The sequence below is a fragment of the Macaca nemestrina genome, chromosome 10, assembly GCF_043159975.1.
Source record: "Macaca nemestrina isolate mMacNem1 chromosome 10, mMacNem.hap1, whole genome shotgun sequence".
Classification (NCBI taxonomy): Eukaryota; Metazoa; Chordata; class Mammalia; order Primates; family Cercopithecidae; genus Macaca; species Macaca nemestrina.
The window spans coordinates 121,074,499-121,096,174 of record NC_092134.1 but is presented as its reverse complement, the minus strand read 5'-3'; the positions used below and the strand labels follow the sequence as shown (position 1 = coordinate 121,096,174).

The 21,676-nt window shown below is 34.6% G+C and overlaps 1 protein-coding gene across 5 annotated transcripts in view; it reads left to right on the top strand.

The window, feature by feature from the left end:
- LOC105481244 (solute carrier organic anion transporter family member 1B3) overlaps nucleotides 1-21,676 on the top strand; it is a 106,882-nt gene that overhangs the window by 39,058 nt on the left and 46,148 nt on the right. For all 5 annotated transcript variants that reach the window (XM_011740683.3, XM_071072096.1, XM_071072098.1 and 2 more), the window contains exons 3-7: nucleotides 4,981-5,122; nucleotides 8,343-8,475; nucleotides 10,560-10,681; nucleotides 12,238-12,384; nucleotides 12,582-12,680. In XM_011740683.3, coding sequence (XP_011738985.1) covers nucleotides 4,981-5,122; nucleotides 8,343-8,475; nucleotides 10,560-10,681; nucleotides 12,238-12,384; nucleotides 12,582-12,680 — 643 coding nt within the window. The remainder of the gene's footprint in view (nucleotides 1-4,980; nucleotides 5,123-8,342; nucleotides 8,476-10,559; nucleotides 10,682-12,237; nucleotides 12,385-12,581; nucleotides 12,681-21,676) is intronic.

The following is a 21,676-nucleotide window of genomic DNA, read 5'->3' as shown; positions in this document are numbered from 1 at the left end:
TTTTCTTAATTTCCTTTTGAAATGTTCATTGGTAATGCATAGAAACACTTCTTAATTTTGAATATTGCTTTGTGTCCTGCAACTTTGCCAAATGTGTTTATTTTTTCTAAATTTTTTGGTAGAATCTTTACATATAAGATGATGTCATCTGTGAACAGAGATAATTTTATTTCTTTTCCAATTTGAATGCATTTTATTTCTTTTTCTTGTTTAATTTATCTTCCTAGAACTTCCAGCACTAGATTGAATGAATATTAATGTTAGGAGTAGGCATCTTCTCAAATGTTATTTTCTGCATTAATTGAGATGACCATGTGGTGTTGTCCTTCATTTTGTGAATGTGATATATTATGCTGATGTAATTTTGTATATTAAACCATCCTTGTATTTCAGGTATGTATTTTGCTGGATCGTGATGTGATTTTTTTTTTAGTATGCTGTTGAATTCAGCCTACTAGTATTACATTTAGGATTTTTGGATCAATATTCATCAGGAATATTTGTCTGTAGTTTTCTTTTTTTCTGTCTTTATGTTATTTCGGTATTAGGGTAATTCTGGCCACATTAAACGAATTTGGGAGTTATTTTCACATGTATTGGTGTTACTTATTCTTTAGGAGTTTGGTAAAATTCTCTAGTGAAGACATTGGCTACTGGTTTTTTCTTTTTTGGAAGTATGTGATAGTGCATCAATGTCCTAATTATAGTTCTGCTCAGATTTTTAAAATTGAATCATAATTCAATTTCAGTAGGTTGTATGTTTCTAGGAATTTATTCATTATTCTATGGTTTCCAATTTGTTGGCTTATAATTGTTTGTAGTCATCTCTTATAATTCTTTTTAATTTCTGAGACAGCCATTGTAATGCCTCCTCTTTCAGTTCTAATTTTAGCTATTTAAGTCTCTCTCTCTCTCTCTCTCTCTTCTTATTTTAGCTAAAGGTCTCTCAATTTTGTTGATACATTTAAAAGACCAACTTGGATTCATTAATTTTTTTCTGTTGTTTTTGTTTATTTTCTATTTTATTTTGTTCTACTGTAATGTTGAATATTTTCTTCCTCTCTTAATTTTGGATTTGTTTTTCTTTTCCTGGTTCCTTGATGGATATAGTTATATTATTTATTTGAGATTTTTCTTTTCTTAGTATCAATTTTTAGACTTTCCCGTTAGTGCTGCTTCCGCTGCATCACATAAGTTTTGGTTTCTTGTGTTTTCGTTTTTTCTCAGATATTTTATTAATTCTCGTTATTCCTCCTTTGACCCATTGGTTGTTTAAGAATGAATTTTTAAATTTCATTTATCTGTGGATTTTCTTGTTTTATTTCTGCTTTTAAGTAGTAGTTTCATTGAACTGTAGCAGAGAAGATACTTAATATAATTTCAACATTTTTAATTTGTTAAGATTTGTTGTGTGGGACAAGGTGGTCTATCTTGGAGAATGTTCCATTTCTGCTGGAGAAAATATTTATTCTGTCGTTATTTGATAGAGAGTGCTCTATTTGTCTGTTAGGTTAATTGGCCTATCATGTTCAAGTCATTTGATTCCTATGATAGTCTCCCTGGTTGTTCTGTATATAAATGAATGCAGGATATTGAAGTATCATTATTATTATTATCATATTATTATGTTACTGTCCATTTTTCCCTCAGTTGTATCTATGTTTGTTTCATATATTTCATTGCTTTAGTTTTAGGTGCAGATCTATTTATAATTGTTGGCTCTTCCTGGTGAATTGATAATTTTATGCTAGTATAATGTCCTTTGTCTCCTGAGACAGATTTTGTCATAAAATCTAATTTTTCTGATATAATTATGGACATACCTGCTCTCTTTAGGTTCCTGTTTGCATCGGATACCTGTATCTGTCTTGTCGTTGCATCTTTTTAAAAAATCATTCTTCAGATGGAGTGTGTAATCCATTTAATCTTAAAATAATTACTGATGAGGAAGGACTTACTATTGCCATTTTGTTTATTACTTTCTGTCTTATAACTTCTTTTCTCTCTCTTTTTCTCTCTTGGTGTCTTCCTTTTGGTTATATTATCATTTTTTTTGCTGTGACGCGTTTTTGTTTAGTTCTCATTTTCCTGTATAGTCACTTTTCTTTGTGGTTACTATTTTAATTACATAAAATTTTAAAATTATAATAATTTCAAATTGATAACTTTAGTTGTATTTAAAAATTTGACTCATTCAAATTTCTATCCCCTCTCACTTTATGTTGTTAATGATGAATATTACCTTTTTGTGTACTTATTAACAGAGATTTACAATTACTTTCATGCTATTTAAAAAATTCTATATCAGATTTGTGTTATTTATCCACTTACACTACAACATGGCCGGATTCTATATTTGTGTATGTATTTACCCTTATCAGAGAATTTCACATTTTTGTGTGATTCTCTTTTGCTGTTTATCATTCTTTTCCTTCAACTTATAGTATTCCCTTCAGCATTTATAAGTCTAGTTGTGATTATCTCTCACACTTTTACCTAATCTAAGAAAATGTTGATTTCTCCTTCTTCTTTTTTTTTTTTTTAAGGTCAGTTTTGTTAAATATTGTACTCTTGGCAGGGCATGATGGCTCAGGCCTGTAATCCAGCACTTTGGGAGGCCAAGGTGGGGTGGATCACCTGAAGTCAGGAGTTCAAGACCAGCCTGGCCAACATAGTGAAACCCCATCCCTACTAAAACAAACAAACAAACAAAAATTAGCCGGGTATGGTGGCAGGCATCTATAATCCCAGCTACTCGGGAGGCTGAGGCAGAAGAATCACTTGAACCTGGGAGGCAGAGGTTGCAGTGAGCTGAGATTGTGCCATTGCACTCCAGTCTGGGAGACAAGAGTGGCACTCCAGTCTGGGAGACAAGATTGAAACTCCATATCAATAAATAAATAAATAATAAACACATACATACTTATATATGTGTATGTGTAGATAGACAGACAGATAGATAGATAGATAGATAGATAGATAGATAGATAGATAGATAGATAGATAGGTAGTACTCTTGGCTTGCAGGTTTCACTGCCCTCCACAGTTCATTAAATATGTTGTCTCACTCCCTCCTATCTTGAAAGATTTCTTTAAAGAAATATGCTGGTACTCTGTGAGATGCTTCTTGTACTTTTGGTAGCTTTTCTGTTGCTGCTTTTAAGATTCTGTTTGTCTGTGACTTTTGACAGTTTGACTACAATATGTCTTGGTGGGGATCTCATTAGATTGATCCTATTTGGAGTTTTTTTGAGATTCTTAAATTTTTAGATTTCTTTCTTTCCTCAGATTGGAAAAATCTGGGGCCCTAATTTATTCAAATAGTTGTCTGCACCTTTCATTTTTTCTTCTCCTCTGGTACTCTCATAATGCATACATGGTTCTAGTCAATGGTGTTCCATAATTACTTTAGTCCTTATATTGTTTTTTCTTTTTCTTCTCTGCTACAGTAATTTTCAAAGTTTTGTCTTTGCGTTTACCAATTCTTCCTTTTCATCAAGTCTTCTGTTGAGTCTCTAGTCAATTTTTCAATTAAGTTATTTTATTATTTGATTCCAGGGTTTCTGTTGGGTTCTCTGTAGTTACTACATCTTTATTGATATTCACATTTTGTTCATTGGTTATGTTTCTAATTTCATTTAGTTGTTTATCTGTGCTCTCTTTCAATTTATTGCGCATACTTGACAGTAATTTTGAGCTTGTCATCTGGCAAGATCTATATCTTCATTTCTTTCGGGTCACTTTCTGGAGATTTAATTTGCTCCTTTGAATTTGTAGGCGTCTCTCTTTCTTTACAGGCCCTGTTATTTTTTCCTTGACAAAATACCTGCATATGGAGAATCCACCAACATTCACAGACTTTGCACTCCAATTTTCTATACGGAGAACTTTTCCCACTCTACCTGGCTATCCTCTCAGGCTTTTCTGGGTAGGCATTCCTCTTTGTGTGTTTTGGGCTTGTGTGTGTAATATTTTATTTGAAAAGACTTGCTGGTTTCTACTCAAGATCTTCTCTCATGTCTATGATACTGTGACCTCTCTAGCACCACAGTAAATTATGGCAGTGGAGCTGCACTTAATCTTTCTGTGGTAGTGCAGATTCTGATGTACATTTAATTGTCTTTGTTCTGAGAGATAAGCCCAACCTGCTTCTCCATTCCTGTGGCTACTTGGATATGGGAAGGCAGATACCAGTTCTTGGGCAGGGGGAGAAGGCGAGAATCTCTCATTTCTCTAATTATTAAGGTATGAATCCATCATGAGAGCTCTACTCTCATACCAAGTACCCCTAAAAGGTTCCATCTCCAATTATCATCACACTGGAAATTTGAGCTTTAACATATGAATTTGGGGGGAACACAAACATGTGGTTCAAAAGTGGGAATATTTTAATAGTAGAGCCAAAGGAATTCTTATGGATGTAGATATGAGCTGTAAGAGAAAGGATGAATCAACATATTTTGTTAAAATGATATTAGAAATTAAAACATCTACAACCATTACATCTCACACTGATACAGTCACTTGTGTTGAACGTAAAATGCCTCTTTGCCTCCACAAAGTTCTATTTTTCAGCTGACTTCTGGAAGTGCTACCTTTGCGAATGTACTGCCGTTCCCCTCCCAGTTAGCCAATGCTATTCACATGGAAATAAAGAATAGCTCACCATCATGGCCATCTGAGAACAGTGTCTAGTTTCCTATAAATAAGTTAATGAAATTAGTTTAAAAATAGCAACCTTAACTACACTCCTCTAACAATCGAATGCTGTAACCAAGTTAGAAAATCATGCTTAGTAGTGTACTGATAATATTATAAGGCTGAGAAGTTTCAACTTGTATAGGGAAAAATGGGTATGCTTTTTATGATAAAAATAATGTTTTCAAGTAAAGAAGAAAAACTGTTTTAATTCCATGTACCTATAAACATCATATAGTTCTTTGATTAACCAATTTTCCTTTTTTCTTCTGCTGTTTTTAGATGTTCTTGGCAGCCCTGTCATTCAGCTATATTGCTAGAGCACTAGGTGGAATCATTATGAAAATGTCCATCACTCAAATAGAAAGGAGATTTGACATATCTTCTTCTCTTGCTGGTTTAATTGATGGAAGTTTTGAAATTGGTAACTTTTTTTTTGTATTTTGATAACCATACTGGCATAAGTTAAAAAACAAACTGTTTATGTATGCTTTATACCACTGGGTCTGAACTAGGTGTAAATTTGTCTCTCATGGGCAGTTTGGCAATATGTTAGGACATTTTTGTTGCCATAAATGGGCTGGGGCAGGGAGGATGCTACTGGTACCTAGGGGTAGAGGTCAGGGATGCTGCTAAACACTATGCAATGCGTAAGACAGACTTACCAACAAATAACTATCCCTCTCAAAATGTCTATAGTGAGGGTGTTGAAAAACTCTGATCCTACACAAACTCATGGCTTGCAAATTAACTTTTTTGGAAGCTTTATCTCCCTTGTCTCAAGGTGCTCCAGTGTGAAGAAAGGTTGAGGGAGGACTATAATTCTTCTGGTTTTAAGTGGAGGGACTGCATAGGAGCAACCTACGCTAGGTTCTAGTGTTTAACTGTGTACAACATTGGGGGTTTAAAGTCTTTTTTTTTTTTTTTGAACGTTGAAGATATTGGTTTGATGTCATCATTTTAATTTGGCTTTCTCCAACAATAGTGAGGTTTTATATAATTATTGAAAATAGGTTTTTTTTCTTATTTTACCCACTGCTAGCTCATAGCTTCTGCTGATTTTCGCTTTTTCTTTTCACTTTCTAATTATTTGGAGGGACCAACAAATTGTCTATTATATAGACTGCAAATATTTCCTACAATTTCTGTTTCTACTTTAACTGTATTTACACAATGCTTAACTAGTGACTCAAATGTAATTGTCAAAGGAAAATTTATCTCTTTATATGAATTCAGAATGTTTGTCATGCAAAGATATGACACTCTACATGTCCTTTACTTTTTCACCTCCCAAGCTCAATGAAATCATCTAGAATTTTAGAATTGGAATGTTATTAGTTTTAAAGTTTAGTTCACTGTATGTCTATTTTTATTACGAAATTAATCCTTAACATATTTGTTAAACTTTGCAGCTATTTAACAGCAATTATTCAAACATCATTATCAGTTTAGTTTCTTTGCTTACCTCTGTTTTTTGAATCCTGTGACTTCAAATCTCATCTTTACTCTTTCTGGAGTATACCTCCGTGTATAGATGACCCTCTGTATCCACAGGTTCCGCACCTGTGGATGCAAGTCATATTCAAAAAATATAAAACTAAAAAATGGCCATATATTAATAAAAATGATACAAATAAAACCAACATAGAATAGCAACTATTTGCATAGTATTTACATTGTATTAAAAGTATTAGAAGTTATCTAGAGATGATATAAAGCATACAGGAGGATGTTGATAGGTTATATGCAATACTGTATCTTTTGTCTGTTTGTTTTTGTTTTTTGAGGCAGAGTCTCCCTCTGTCACCCAGGCTGGAGTGCAGTGCCCTGATGTCAGCTCACAACAACCTCCATCTCCTGGGTTTAAGCAATTCTCCTGCCTCAGCCTCCCAAGTAGCTGGGATTAGAGGCGTGTGCCACCACATCCGGCTAATTTTCATGTTTTTAAGTGGAGATGAGTTTTCACCATTTGGTCAGGCTGATCTCTAACTCCTAGCCTCAAGTATTTTGCCAGCCTCAGCCTTTCAGAGTGCTGGGATTACAGACATGAGCCTCCATGTCCAGGCAATATTACAGCTTTTTACTTAAAGGACTTGAGGATTCACAAATCTTGGTGTCTACAGAGCATCCTGGAACAAATAACCCACTGACACTGAGGGATGACCGTAGTTATTTTTTTTTAGGAAGAATTGAAAGCATGGCATATTTTCTAAGCCCTTGCTTGTTGAAATATGCTTTTATTTTAGTATTATATTTAATTGATAATTTGTCTGAGTAAGTAATTAAAATTTCCAAATGATTTTTTTTCTCAAAACATTAAAAATATTCATCTACTGTTTTAAAACATTCAATGTGGTATAAAAGAAATTATTACCACTGTAATTTTCATGCACTGATATGCATCTCCTTTTTATCTTTAAATATCCAAAAATTTACCAGCATGTATCTGAGACTCTGTCTTTCTACATTACTTCTGCTGGACAAATGTAGGAACTTTCATCTGAAAGCTTATGTCTTCCTCTAACACAAAAACTTTATTTTCTGTTTCCTATTTGTTTCTTTCTGTTTTTATTCTTTCTTTTCTTCTGAAACATATATGAGATAAATAATATATTTTCTGGATATTTTTCCTTTAAAATTTTTTTTCTTTAAATTTCTACCTCTTTTCTTTATGTTTCATCAATCTTCTCTGATGTGTGATGTCATCTTATTATATCAAGTTCTAATTTGTAAATTTTAAATTATATTTTAAATTTATAACAACACTTTATTGTGCTTATTATTTTTAGTCTGCCAGTTCTGATTCTGTGGCTGCAAGATGCCATTGTACCTCTAAATACACTAACAGGATTTTTTTAAAAAAATGTTTCTATTCTTTTTAGTTTAATTTTGTTTAAGTATTTATTGTTGTGTTGCTTTATCTGCTGGTCCATTCTGGTGCTTTCTTTCATGAAACTATTTTCCATCAATGTTCAACAATTCTTGATTATTGTCTGTTCATTGTTATATATAAGGCTATAGATAAATCTGAATTGGTCTGCTCTGATGGCTCTTCCACATTTTAATCTAAATAATTTATACTCAACATTAAATCTCAAATAATGTCTCCTCCAGGAAACTTTCACAAAGCCCCTAATTAATTTAAGCTCCCTATTTCCATAATCTAACAGCACATCTATTCATCTGTTTTGTTTTATTACTGGTGTGTTTCTAGAGAACAAGTACCATGATTTATTCTATTTCTGACTCTGAGCACTGTGGTAGGTACATAGTATAAATTTAAAGAATGCCTGGAATAAGTTTAAAATATGCATGAATGATGATCATTCCCTCAGATTAGGAAGACAGTTTTCCATTCCAATGCAATCCAGTAAACTCCACATTTTCAAAAAAACTTTGCTTCTCTCATATAGCCAAATTACCTGAGTGCTTTCTTTGCATATAAAACCTATTCTACTTATTAATCCTATACAACTTTCCAATGAGTGGTTTAATGTAGGAGAGTTTACCTTCACAATTAAATTTCATGGTCTTTGAGGGAAGGTACGATGTCTTGGGCATATTTGCATTCCTTTGGGGCATTCAGTTCTACTAGATACAAAATTACGCTAAGTCATATCAACTTAATTCTGTTCTTTTTCTAGGAAATTTGCTTGTGATTGTATTTGTAAGTTACTTTGGATCTAAACTACACAGACCAAAGTTAATCGGAATTGGTTGTCTCATTATGGGAACTGGAAGTATTTTGACAGCTTTACCACATTTCTTCATGGGATAGTAAGTGCTAAACAGCTCTGAGCCATTTATTATCAGCTACTTGTAACTTAGCAGTAGAATTTTATTTTTATACTTTTAAGTAGGCAGTTACCTTTTGAGAGGATTACCCGCATGTATGCGTAGAGAAATGGAGTATATTTCCTATATAATAGTTCATGTATTGCTTTATTCATCATGGCTTTTATAAACTTTTAAATAAGAATAATATTATATAAGATATACAGTTTTATATGAAATAAGTTATTTACCAACTTTAGTATAATGTATGTATTTTATGTTTTGCCTGTAAGATTTTGATTATACTCAGTAAGACTTCACAACTTCACCCGCTGCTGTATATGTTTTCCCACCAGCATTTCAATGAAGCTGCTCTTTCTAAGGTAACTTGTAGTTATGGTTAGAGTAAGAAGCTCATATGAGAAAACTGAAAATAGCAATAACTTAAATAAGATAGAAGCTTATATTTTACATTTTGTAATGTAGCTAGTCCAAGGATGATGTGATTCTATTTTTCATCATAGTGCTATGCCTTGCATGGCCCTGTCCTCCTGTTACAAAATGTAGCAGTGTATTTCCAGGCAACAGGATAGAAGAAGAGAGGAACAAGAACAAAGAGTGCACATGGGCTGAGGCCCAGGAGCATTTTCAGAAGCAAAACACTTTCACTGATTTCACGTTTACCAGAAGTCGGTTACATTTTACACATAGATATAATATATAGATGTTGGAAAAAATATACTTTATTCCAGGCTTCCCTATTTCCAGCTAAAAAAAATCCCAACTTCTGTTACTATGGAAGGAGAGAAGAAAGGATACTGAGAGACAATGAGTGGTTTGTTAGAGACATCAATTACTTAATGCCAGCAATCATGCCTTTTGGTCACCATATTAATTCTGCTTTTTCCCCCTATATTTGGCCTTTATAAGAACTTTCTTCTTAATGATACTGCTCTAATAGACATCATATTCCACAATCTTGATTCATTTTCCTATTTTTGTGGCTTCTTCATCATGACCATCTTTTTCCTTTGCTTCTGACACCATAATTTCAGTGTCCCACAATTCCCTCTAATCTTCTTAATATCTTGTTCTTCATGATTTTTATGGAGAATATGCCTTAAATGCAACTACCCCAGCTTCATCTTCCATTGCTCCCCATATTTGAGGATCACATTTTAGGCTTACAGTTCTTAGTGTGCCATAATATGTCATATCTTTGCATCTGTTATTTCTACAGACTTGAATTCTTTTCTTCCTTTGTCTACCAATTAGAATTTTATCTATCTTCAATATTCATTTAATCTATCCTTCACATTGTGAAGTTTTCTTTGATCTACACCCCACCTCCAAGAAAAGCTGATTATTTCTTTTTGGTGGGTGTGTGACAACTAAGGGCCTTGTATATTAAACTTACTATATCTTTGATCATATACATTTATCTTAGAGTGTGACACTTCCAAACACTGTGTGTTTTATTTCTTGTTCTTTGAAGTTGAGCAAAATGCCTGGCACACTATATGGTGCCCTTAGGGCTCACAGAGCACTTAGTATTTTTGAGCATCAACATCCATCCCTAATCCAGCTCCATCTCTGTTGTTCTTACTAAGCTTTTCCTCATAAAGTTGAAATGAATTAGAAATCTGTTTTTATTGAGTTTTGAAAAGTCAAGCACTAGTGTGTGCGTGTGTGTGTGTGTGTGTACATGAAAGAAAATCTGACAGATTGACCATCTTTGATGATAACTCAAAGGGATAAATAGACATAGTTAACAGATTAAAAAAAAAACCAACAGGTGAAACCAGGATATTTCATATCTTGACCAGAATATAAGCACTCTTAGGATAATAGCAAGGTGATAACCCACTTTGTTCACAGTGTATTGAAGTATCTTTCTCAGTGGACTCTCATTTCACCCCCTTCTCATCACCTGTTCTGAAATACATGCTGAGAAGTTGACAAACAAGATTCTGGTAATTTGGAGAAGACAGTGGTTCAAATAAAGGGGAAAATTTCTCTGTATTTCTGGGAAAACTGAAAATATTCAGTAGACAGGCAAAATGTTCAATCTAATATTGCTCTTATAGTTACAGGTATTCTAAAGAAACCCATATTAATCCATCAGAAAATTCAACATCAAGTTTATCAACCTGTTTAATTAATCAAACCTTATCATTCAATAGAACATCACCTGAGATAGTAGAAAAAGGTAAGAATTAATAGTGACAGTAAAATTCTAGATTGATAGATTTAATCACATCTATAAAGTTTGTGATATTCTTTAGCAGAATTGATTTAAGAACAAATAGGAAGAACATTTATCCCTCACATACAGGCAAAATCATACTGTTAACATATGCAGTCGATTTTTGAACAACACAGGTTTGAACTGCACCTGTTCACTTATATGCAGCTTTTGTCCAACCAATCACAAGGAGAAACCCACCCATGTGGAGGTCTGACTTAAATAGGCCGTTTCCACAGGGCCAACGAGAGGACTTACGTCTGCATAAATTTCTGTACATATGAGTTGTCCAAATGGATTATTATATATCAAGGGCATTTAGAAGTAGATAAGAATAAAGAACAAATTTAGTAGGAAATTTGCAAAAAAACATACACATTTAAAATAAAAAAGCAGAAAGTGGCAGAAATATGTGAATAATACAACTTCTCTTTATAGAAATGCAAAATGTTATAGCGTTTGAAGACTTTGTAACTATTATGACATAATAATATCATTATAATGATAACCCCAAAATTTAATAAAAATAAATGAAGTGGAGGAAAAAAATGATTTCAAGTTTTATGTATTGCTGAGAGAGTATAAATTGGAAAGTCTTTCTGGAGATTAATTTTCAATATATATTAAAGAACAAAAATATACTTGCCTACTTCCTTGATTAATTTTTTTTTTTTTTGAGATGGAGTCTTGCTCTGTTGCCCAGGCTGGAGTGCAGTGGCACAATCTCAGCTCACTGCAAGCTCCGCCTCCCGGGTTCAAGCCATTCTGCTGCCTCAACCTCCCGAGTAGCTGGGACTACAGGTGCCTGCCACCATACCCGGCTAATTTTTTGTATTTTTTAGTAGAGACCGGGTTTCACCGTGTTAGCCAGGATGGTCTCGATCTTCTGACCTCGTGATCTGCCTGCCTTGGCCTCCCAAAGTGCTGGGGTTACAGGAGTGAGCCACTGCGCCCAGCTCTTTCTTGATTAATCTTAAGGAAATAATCAGAAATGTTCACAAGGACATTTCATAATCACAGCCATGACATCCGTGTTTAAGAGAATAAAAATAAAAATATTTTGTAACAACAAGAGATTGTTTAAACAAATTAGCAAACTATTATTAAACACACTATTATGCAGTAATTAAAATTTTAATATAGAAAAACTCTTAACAACATGGGGAAATTGTGACAATATGGTGATAACTGTGTATGCACCTTAAAAATAACCTGGATTTTTAAGTACATAATGTACATAATGAATATTATGCATATTTTGTTCACTAAAATTGTAGAAGATCTAGAATAACATTTGCAATGATCTTCTGTGTGTCGTGTAATTATAGACAATTTTTACTTGTTTTCTTTGTGCCCTTCTTAATTTTCAAACTTTGTAAAGTAAATATGAATCACTTGTAATTAGGAAAGAAACAAACAAACAAAAAAAAAAACGAAAAATGAAGGGTTTAAAGTGGTTAAGGTCCTAATAGGAATGTTAAAATTAATTTTTAAAGTAAAACACTTTCTTATCTCTATAGATTGTGTGAAGGAATCTGGGTCACACATGTGGATGTATGTCTTCATGGGTAATATGCTTCGTGGTATAGGGGAAACCCCCATAGGACCATTGGGGATTTCGTACATTGATGATTTTGCAAAAGAAGGACATTCTTCCTTGTATGTAGGTAATGTACAGAAAATATTAAATTTCATGATTACACTCCCTGGATCTACCCTTGAAATAATAACATCATTAGTTTTTTCTTTTACCTATTAGAAAAATATTTGCAGAAGTGTATTGTGTAATATTACTTTAAAAAACATGTTAAATCAAAACCAAGTATTTGTGGCATCTGATTAAATTGTTTTGTAATACTTACAGGTAGTTTGAATGCAATAGGAATGATTGGTCCAGTCATTGGCTTTATCCTGGGATCTCTGTTTGCTAAAATGTATGTGGATATTGGATATGTAGATCTGAGTAAGTACTATCAAAACAAGGTACCATGATAGTGTCTTTTAAGTGCAGGACTCCATTCTTCCAAAGAATTAAATTCAGTCTTTCAATAGTTCTTTGTTTACTATTTTTCAAAAGTTACAAGTAGGAAATAAATGTATTAATAATCAGAATAAAAAAGAAATTTAGCTCCTATTTATACTTTGCTTTTACAACTAAGTGTAAAAAGAGATTTTTAACAAATTTATTTTAGATTACTTGATCCAAAATAACCAAACTTAAAATGTCCCTTTCCCAAAACTGGCCCAGTCAAGTAAATTTTATTTTTCAGTTGATGGTGACTTGGATGTTGATGTGTAGAACTCAGATATTGATGTTTGCTTTACCAAAGCCTCCTTATGGCTGCTGCATTGACTTACGGTGGGGGTGTTTTAAGAGAGGCCACGGTGCACTTTGGTTGTGATCATTTTTCCTGGTTCTCACTGACGGCTTGGCCTATGGCAATATTTAATGAGTGCTTATAGAACAAATGAATGAAGGAGTGGACACATAAATAAAATTTATGAATTTTGTCTTCACTCTCAGAGCATGCTTTATTTCTCCTCTCATAGAAGAGTGAGAGTCAATGTTGTAAGATCTGCCTCGACTTCAGGCCCTCCTTCCTGCAAATATACCTTCACCATATCCATATTTATCTTTTTTTACCCATACTTATGAAAAAATATTTATCTTTAGCTAATATTAGTAGATCCAACTGGGGTTTAGATTTCCTCTTTCTGCCTCTTCTACATCTGCACCCTCTCTTTTCCTCAGCAAACACACTCAAGTCTATCCCATCTATGTACACATATACATTTTTATATCCCCAAACAACTTGCCAATTGATTAACTGTTTCTCAATTTGTCTTCAAAGCCAGGTACCTAGAAAAAAAATAATCTAACATAAGCGTCTCACCTTTTCACCTCCCATATACTTCTCATCCACTATAATCTGCTTTACTGCTAATAAAACAATCAATTTCTATGTAATTTACTAATTGCAATGGATATTTTTCTATAATTTATTTTAATGGATAATTCTACTACCTGTTGAATTTTTTTCTTCTTAGATTTTTTTTTTAAACAAGTGCCTAAAAGTCAACCTGTCAAAAACTGGTCTCATCGTCTTATTTCCAAACCCACTTTGTTTCCTATATTCCCTCTTGATGAATATCTGTACCTTAATTCAATGATGGGCTGAATTCCTATGTCCTGTAATCTCACATTTCCCTTTATTTAAAATTGGAAAAACTTTTTTTATTTTTTGAGATGGAGTCTCACTCTGTCGCACAGGCTGGAGTGCAGTGGCCAGATCTCAGCTCTCTTTTTTATTTTCATAGTTCTCAAAGTCTCTTTCAACATGTGACTTTTCTCATATAACCCTTACTTCATCATTTCCATTGGTCTCAAATTTGGTGCTCCTATTAATCATCAAGAGCATGCCTTTATTGTAGCCCTTCTCACAACAATCTATAAATATTTGCATACTTACCCACCATCTCTTTGAGAACATGACAGAATTGTGTCTGTGTTAGCATATAATAACTCATCAGGGTTTGTGAATAAACAAATATGATTTTCTTGAGGACTTAAATAGATCACTCCAAAGAGACCAAAGGATTCATTCCAAGATGGAATAGCAATTATTGTAGGCCAAGGAATCATAAAGTGTTTTCTATTATAAAACAAAAGCAAGTACCTGATGATATGTTTTATATCTTCCATGTTAGACATATGGCTTAGTGTAGCTATACATTATGTACATTATTTTTACTCATTTGCTCTAGTTTAATCATTGCTTTTTAACGCTGAGTACAAAATAAGTGTTGGAGGTCTTTAGGATAGTAGTTTTGTAGCCTCTCTATTCAAAAATAATCATACCATTTTAGAATTCATAGTGATTCAACTTCTACCCCTGACCGTTCAGACTTTATCATGTCTTCTCTTATTCCGTGAGAAGCATGAAGGGAACTTATGATAAAGTATACTTTGGTAAACTTTAATTCCTACAGTAGCCAAAGACATAACATAAATGAGTAAAGAGTATCAAGGACAGGAAATTAGGGCGTGATGGTTAGAATGGGGAGAGTTGTTGTTGGTGCACTACTCTCCCCAAACACCCCAAAACTCATGTGCTCCCCAGAACTCATGTGCTCCCCAGCTCTGGTCTATACTTTTCATACAGAATTTTGGGACCAGCATTAATAAGGCTTTCTGATTGGTTTTCCAGAGAATCCAGGAACTAACATTTTTACGTAGAATTTTCCAATTTTTAAGATTGTGTGTGAGCCACGGGAAACACTGGCAGAACATATCTAGCTCAGTTATGACCTTTAGTTCCTATATATAGACCAGTGAAAGAACAAAAAAAAAAGTCATCAAAATTATATTTCTGACAGGTGATAAATAAACACTTAGCATGTATAATGGCGTTACTGATTTAACTAGTCATTTCCTGAAGTCTGCCTGAGTTGTTGATTATGAAACAATATGGTCACATAAATCAATTTTAAAACCAGATCAGTCCATACTAGAAAATCATGTATTTCTAAATAGTTTTAAACCAAGTCAATATTTTTTCATGTCAATGTTTTTTCTTATTGATCAGAGTAACGGCATCAGTTAAGTGTGCTACAAACTTCCATGGTGTGTGTGTTTCCGTGTGTGTACGCTTTCTTAATTTTTATCATTATTATTTTATTGAGATAAGAACAATGAAAATGAACCCTACCTCCTAAAAGTACAGTGGAACCTTGAACAGCACAGGTTTGAACTGTGCATGTCCACTTCTACATAGCTTTTTCAATAAGTGTGTTGGAAACATTTTTTGAGATTTGTGACGACATGAAAAACCTTGCAGATAAACTACGCAGCTTAGAAATATAGAAAAAGTTAAGAGAAAGTTAGTTATAGTGTGAATACATAAAATATATGTAAATACGATTTTATAATTTACTATAGTAAAATATGCACAGATCTATTATTAAAAGTCAAAATTTGTTAAACTTTCCACAGAGAAACTCTTATAGACCTTAGACGATGCCATTCCCAGTTGCAGTATTAAATCATAACTGCATAAAATTAACTGTAGTGCTTACTTCACTGCTGTAAAAATTCTCTAACCATCTCCTGTTGCTATTGCAGTAAGCTCAAGTGTTGAGAGTATTTATTTAAAATGCCATGTGTCATTCATCATCTCCATGTAAGTAGTTTTCCTCACTCTCCAGTAAGTGATGAATCACAGTAAAAAGTGAACCCTTGCGTTTTCTGTGTATTTTTCATCCTGTTTAGTGCTGTAACATCAATCTTAAGTAACACTGTGTGAGCCATATGAAGTGCCACTAGTGATGCTGGAAGGGCTTCCAGAAGCAAAGAAAAGTCATGACATTATAAGACAAAGTTGAATTGCTTAATATGTACTGTAAATGAGCTCTGCAGCTGGCCACTGTTTCAATATAAATGTATCCAGTACAAGGACCATTGTAAAACAAAAACTAAAACCCACACTCACAGAAAAATGGAATGACATGAAGCCTCACTGCAGCTACAGCATTGGGCACAAAAACCCATCCTTTTAGTGAAATAGCTTTTTATATCATATTGAAAATTCAACTTTTATGTAGATGCAAGATTGCTATCAGAAAGGCATACCTGTAGACTCAAAACATGATTCAAGAAAAAGTGAAGTCATTATATGACAACTTAAAGCAAAAGGAAAGTGAATGATTTAAAGTTGGAGAATTTCATGCCACTAATGGATAATTTGAAAATTTTCAAAAGAGGTTTGCCTCAAAAAAGTGTCAATATAACAGGAGAAGCAACTTCTACCACTTAGGAGGTAACGGAAAAGTTCTAAATGGCATAAATAAAGTCATTGAGGAGAAAGGACATCTACCTGAGCAGGTTTTTAATCAGATGAAAGTGCCCTATTCTGGAAAAAAAAAATGCCACAAAGTACACTTATTAATAAAGAAGATAAGTGAGCACCAGGATTTAAGGCAGGAAGGGATAGGCTAACTCTGCTGTTCTGCGCAAATGCAGTGGGGTTTATGATCAGAACTGTTCTTACCTATACAACGGCTAATCCCTAAGCCTTGAAGGGGAAAGATGAAAAACAGTTGTTAGTCTTTTGGTTGTACGACAAGAAATCCTGAACAATAATAACTTTTCTTTTCTGAAAAGTTATGACAGTTTCCTTCCATGCTTTGTTCCTAAAGACAGGAAGTACCTTGGCAGGAAGAGTTTACCTTTTAAAGTCCTTTTGATAATTGGCAATGCTCTGGGTCATCCAGAGCCTCATGAGTTGAATACTGAAGTGGTCTGCTTTACCTCAAATGCAATGTCTCTAATTCACCCTCTAGATGTGGGGTCCTAAGGACATTTAAGGCTCATTACACATGTTACCCTATAGAAAGGATTGTAAATACTGTGGAAGAGAACCCCAACAGAGAAAATATTACAAAAGTCTGAAAGGATTACACCACTGAAGTTGCCATCATTGCTGTGTAAAAAGCCACAAAAGCTGTCAAACAGGAAACAAATTTCTACTGGAGAAAACTGTCCAAATGTTGTGCATAGCTTCATGGAATTCGTAATCATTCAAGAAAATTATGAAGAGATTGTGGATATGGCAAAAGAAAAAAAAGGTGTGGAGTGAAGAATTTCAAAACATGGATATTGGAGGCATTCGAGTGGTAACAGGCACATCAGAGGAATTAACAGAAGACAACTTGATGGACAGAAGTGCTTCTGAACGATTGTCAGCTGATGAGGAAGAAGACGTAGTAGAAGCAGTGACAGAAACAAATTGACATTAGATAATCTGGCAGAAGCGTTCTGATTATTCAAGACTGTTTTGACATATTTTACAACATGGAAGCTTCTGTAATGTGGGCACTGAAACAAAACAAACAGTGGAAGAAGGATTGGTACCATATAGAAACATTTTAAGAGAAATGATAAAGCAACAAAGTCAAATAGAAAGTATGATGTATTTCTGTAAAGTCACACTGTGTATACCTGCCTTTCCTGTCTTCCTTTTTACTTCCTCCACTGCCTCTGCCTCTACTACCCTAGAGGAAGCAAGAACAATACCTCCCCTTCCTCCTCCTCCACCTACTCAATGTGCAGAGATGAGGATGAAAAGCTTTATGATGATCCACTTCCACTTAAGGAATAGTAAACACATTTCCTTGTGATTTTCTAAATGTCATTTTCTCCTGCTTAATTTATACAAATAATACAGTTTGTAATACATACAACATGCAAAATATATGTTGACCGTTTATGCTATTGGTAAGAATTCTGGCCAACAGTAGACTATTAGTGCTAAAAAAGCACTTGATAACATTCAACATCCCTTCTTAATCAAAGCCCTAAAAAATCTGGGGATAGAAGAAACATACCTACCCAAATATATCTACAGATTCAAGTTAAGTTTTGGGGGAACTAAAAGTTATACACGGATTGTCACCTGTGTGGAGGGTAAGCCACCCTAACTCCCATGTTATTCAAAGGTCGACTGTACAATTCAGGATTATTAACTACAGGCACAATGTTGTTCAGCAGATCTCTAGAGCTTACTCATCTTGTATAAAAGAAACTTTTTATACCCATTAACTGGGAATTCCCTCTTTCCCCTTTCCCGCAACCACTGGAAATCACCATTCTACTTTCTGCTTTCATGAGTTTAACTCTTTTGTATGCCTCACATAAATGTAATCACTCAGTATTTGTTCTGTGACTGGCCTATTTCATTTAGCACAATGTTGGCAAAGTTCATCCATGTTATCACATATTGCAGGATGTCCTTTCTGTTTCACGGTGAAACAGAAAGTATTCCATTATATGTATAGATCACATTTTCTTTATTCATCTCTCTGTAAATATTAGGTTGTTTTCACATTTAGACTATTGTGAAGAGTGCTGCAATGAACATGCAACTGCAAATATCTCTGTGAGATCCTGATTTCGATTATTTTGGATATACACCCAGAAGTGAGATTGCTCCATCGTATGGTCGTTCTATATTTAATTTTTCAAGGAAACTTCATACTATGTTTTTATACTGGGCGCGCGATTTTGCATTCTACCAACAGTATATAAGTGTTCAAATATCTCCACATCTATGCCAACACTTTTCTCCTTCTTTATTTTTGATAGCCATCCTAACGAGTGTATGGTGATATGTAATTGTGCTTTTGATTTGCATTGCCATGATAATAAGTGATGCTGGATATCTTTTCATGTACCTGTTGTTCACTTCTATATATTCTTTGGAGAAATTTCTATTCAGGTCTTTCACCTATTCTTAAATCAGGTAATCATATTCTTGTGCTATGGAGTTGCAGGAATTTTTTGTACATTTTAGAAATTAACACCTTATCACATATATGCTTTATGAATATTTTCTCTTATTGTGTATGTTGCCTTTTCACTCTGTTGATTATTTCTTTTGCTGGGCAGAAGCTTTTTAGTTTGACCAGTTCCATTTGTCTAATTTTGCTTTTATTGCCTGTGCTTTTGCTGGTACCTCCATGAATTATTGTCAAGACAAATGTAATGAAACTCTTTCTCTAAGTTCTATTCTAAGAATTTTATAGTTTCTAGTTTTAAATTTTAATCTTCAACACAGTCTGAGTTTATTTTTTTCAGTATATATAATGGTATAACATCATTCTCTTGTATGTGAATATCCACTTTTCTCAACACCATTTGTCAGAGAAACAATTATTTCACTATTGTGATCGCTTGTCAAAGATCAGATGACTGTATACACACAGATTTCTCTGGGCTCTGTATTCCATTCTATTGGTCTATATATCTATCTTTATGCCAGTACTGTAATGTATTAATTACTTTAACTTTAACATATATTTGTAGTCAGGAAATGTGAGCCATCATCTTCATTCTTTCTCAAGGTTGCTTTGGCTATTTGAGGTCATTTGTTAGTTTCATATGAATTTGAATCTGTGGATATATGTGGGTAGGTATGTTCCTTCTATACCCAGATTTTTGAGGGCTTTTATTATGAAGGGATGTTGAATTTTATCAAGTGCTTTTTTAGCATCAATTGAAACGATCATAGGATTTTTACCTTTCATGCTGTTTATATAACGTATCAGATTTATTGATTTGCATATGTTGAACTAACCTTGGATCCCAGGATAAATCCCACTTGGTCATGATGAATGATCATTCTAATGTATTGTTGAATTTGGTTTGTTACTATTTCGTTGAGGATATTTGCATCAATATTCATCAGAGAAATTGGCTTGTAGTTTTCTTTTTTTGATGTGTATTTGTCTGGTTTTTGTATCGGGGTAATATTGGCCTCACAGAATGAGTTTGGAAGTATTCCCTCCTCCTCCATTTTTTGGAATGGTTTGAGTAGTATTGGCATTAATTATTTCAGTCTCTTTGTTAAATTATCTGATAGTTTCTGAATTCCTTCTCTGTGTTATCTTGAATTTCTTTGAGTTTCTTCAGAACAGCTATGTTGAATTCTCTGTTTGAACGATTATATATGTCTCTTTCACCAGGATTGTTCCCTGGTGCCTTATTTAATTTGTCTGGTGAGGTCATGTTTTCCTGGCTGATCTTAGTGCTTATGTTATTCATCAGTGTCTGGGCATTGATGACTTAGGTATTTATTGTAGTCTTTGTAGTCTGGGTTTGTTTTTACCCATCCTTCTTTACTAGGCTTTTTAGGTATATGAAGGGACTTTGGCCACAACCTCAATAATACTGTGGTTTTTACAGTCTTGGGGAGGTACTGCCTTGGTGACCTTGGAAAGTATATGGAAGAATTCACTGGATTATTAAGCAGAGACTCTTGTTCTCTTCCCCTACTTTCTCCAAAGTAAATGTAGTCTTACTCTTTCTGTGCTGAGCTGCCTGGAACTGGGGGTTCAGTGATGCAAGGATCCTTGTGCCCCCCCCCCCCAGCTGAGACTGTACTGGGTAAGACCTGAAGCCAGCACAGCACTGGGTCTTGGCCAAGGCCCTCTGTAACTACTATCGGGCTACCATCTATGTTAACTCAAGCTCAAGGGCTCTACAATCAGTAGTTGGCCAAGCCGGCCAGGTTTGTGTCTTTCCCTTTAGTGCAGTGAGTTCCTCTAGGCCTCAGGCTGGCCTACAGATGCTAAGAGCCAAGGTTTGGAGCAAAAAACCTTAGCAATTTACCTATAATAGATGTTCTATTCTACTGTGGCTACACTGGCACCCAAAACACAGCACAAAGTTCTTTTTGCTCGTCTCTCCCTTTACCACAGGCAGAGGAGCCTCTCCCTGTGTCCACCGCCACCACAGGCCCAAGGAAGATTCTGCCAGGCCACCAACCATGTTCAATTAAAGCTCTAGGACTCTTCAGTCAGGTTATTATGAATGCTGCCAGGTCTCAGAGACTCATCCTTCAGGGCAATGTGTCTCTTAATTCAGGACTAGGCTATTGGACAGCATTTCTACACTTGCCTGTGGCCCAGGGCAGGTCTAGAAAAGGTGTCTAAGAACTTAGTTCTGGACTCAGGGACCCCAAAAGCCTTCTTGTTGCTCTACTCTACTGTAGCTGAGCTGGTACCTAAGGTGCAAGACAAAGTCCCCTTTATTTTTCCACCACTTCTCTTAAACAGAAGGAGTCTTTCACCATAGCCACCACAGCTGGGAATGTGTTCGGTCACACCTGAAGTCAGCAAATCTCAGAGCCCAAGGCCCGCAGTGTATTAGTTTGATACTGCTGCTGGTTATTCAGGGCCTGAGGGCTCTTTAGTCAACTGATGATAAATGCTGCCAGGTGTGGGTGCTTCTCTTCAATGCAGTGGATTCCTTTTTGGGCACCAGGATATGCCTACAACTGTTGTCCATGAGTTAGGACCTCAAAACTCTGTCTGGTGCCCTATTTTCCTGTGGCTAAGCTGGTATTAGAAAAAAATATTTTGCAATCTATGCATTAGAAAAAAAGAATCACCTCTCCAACTCTT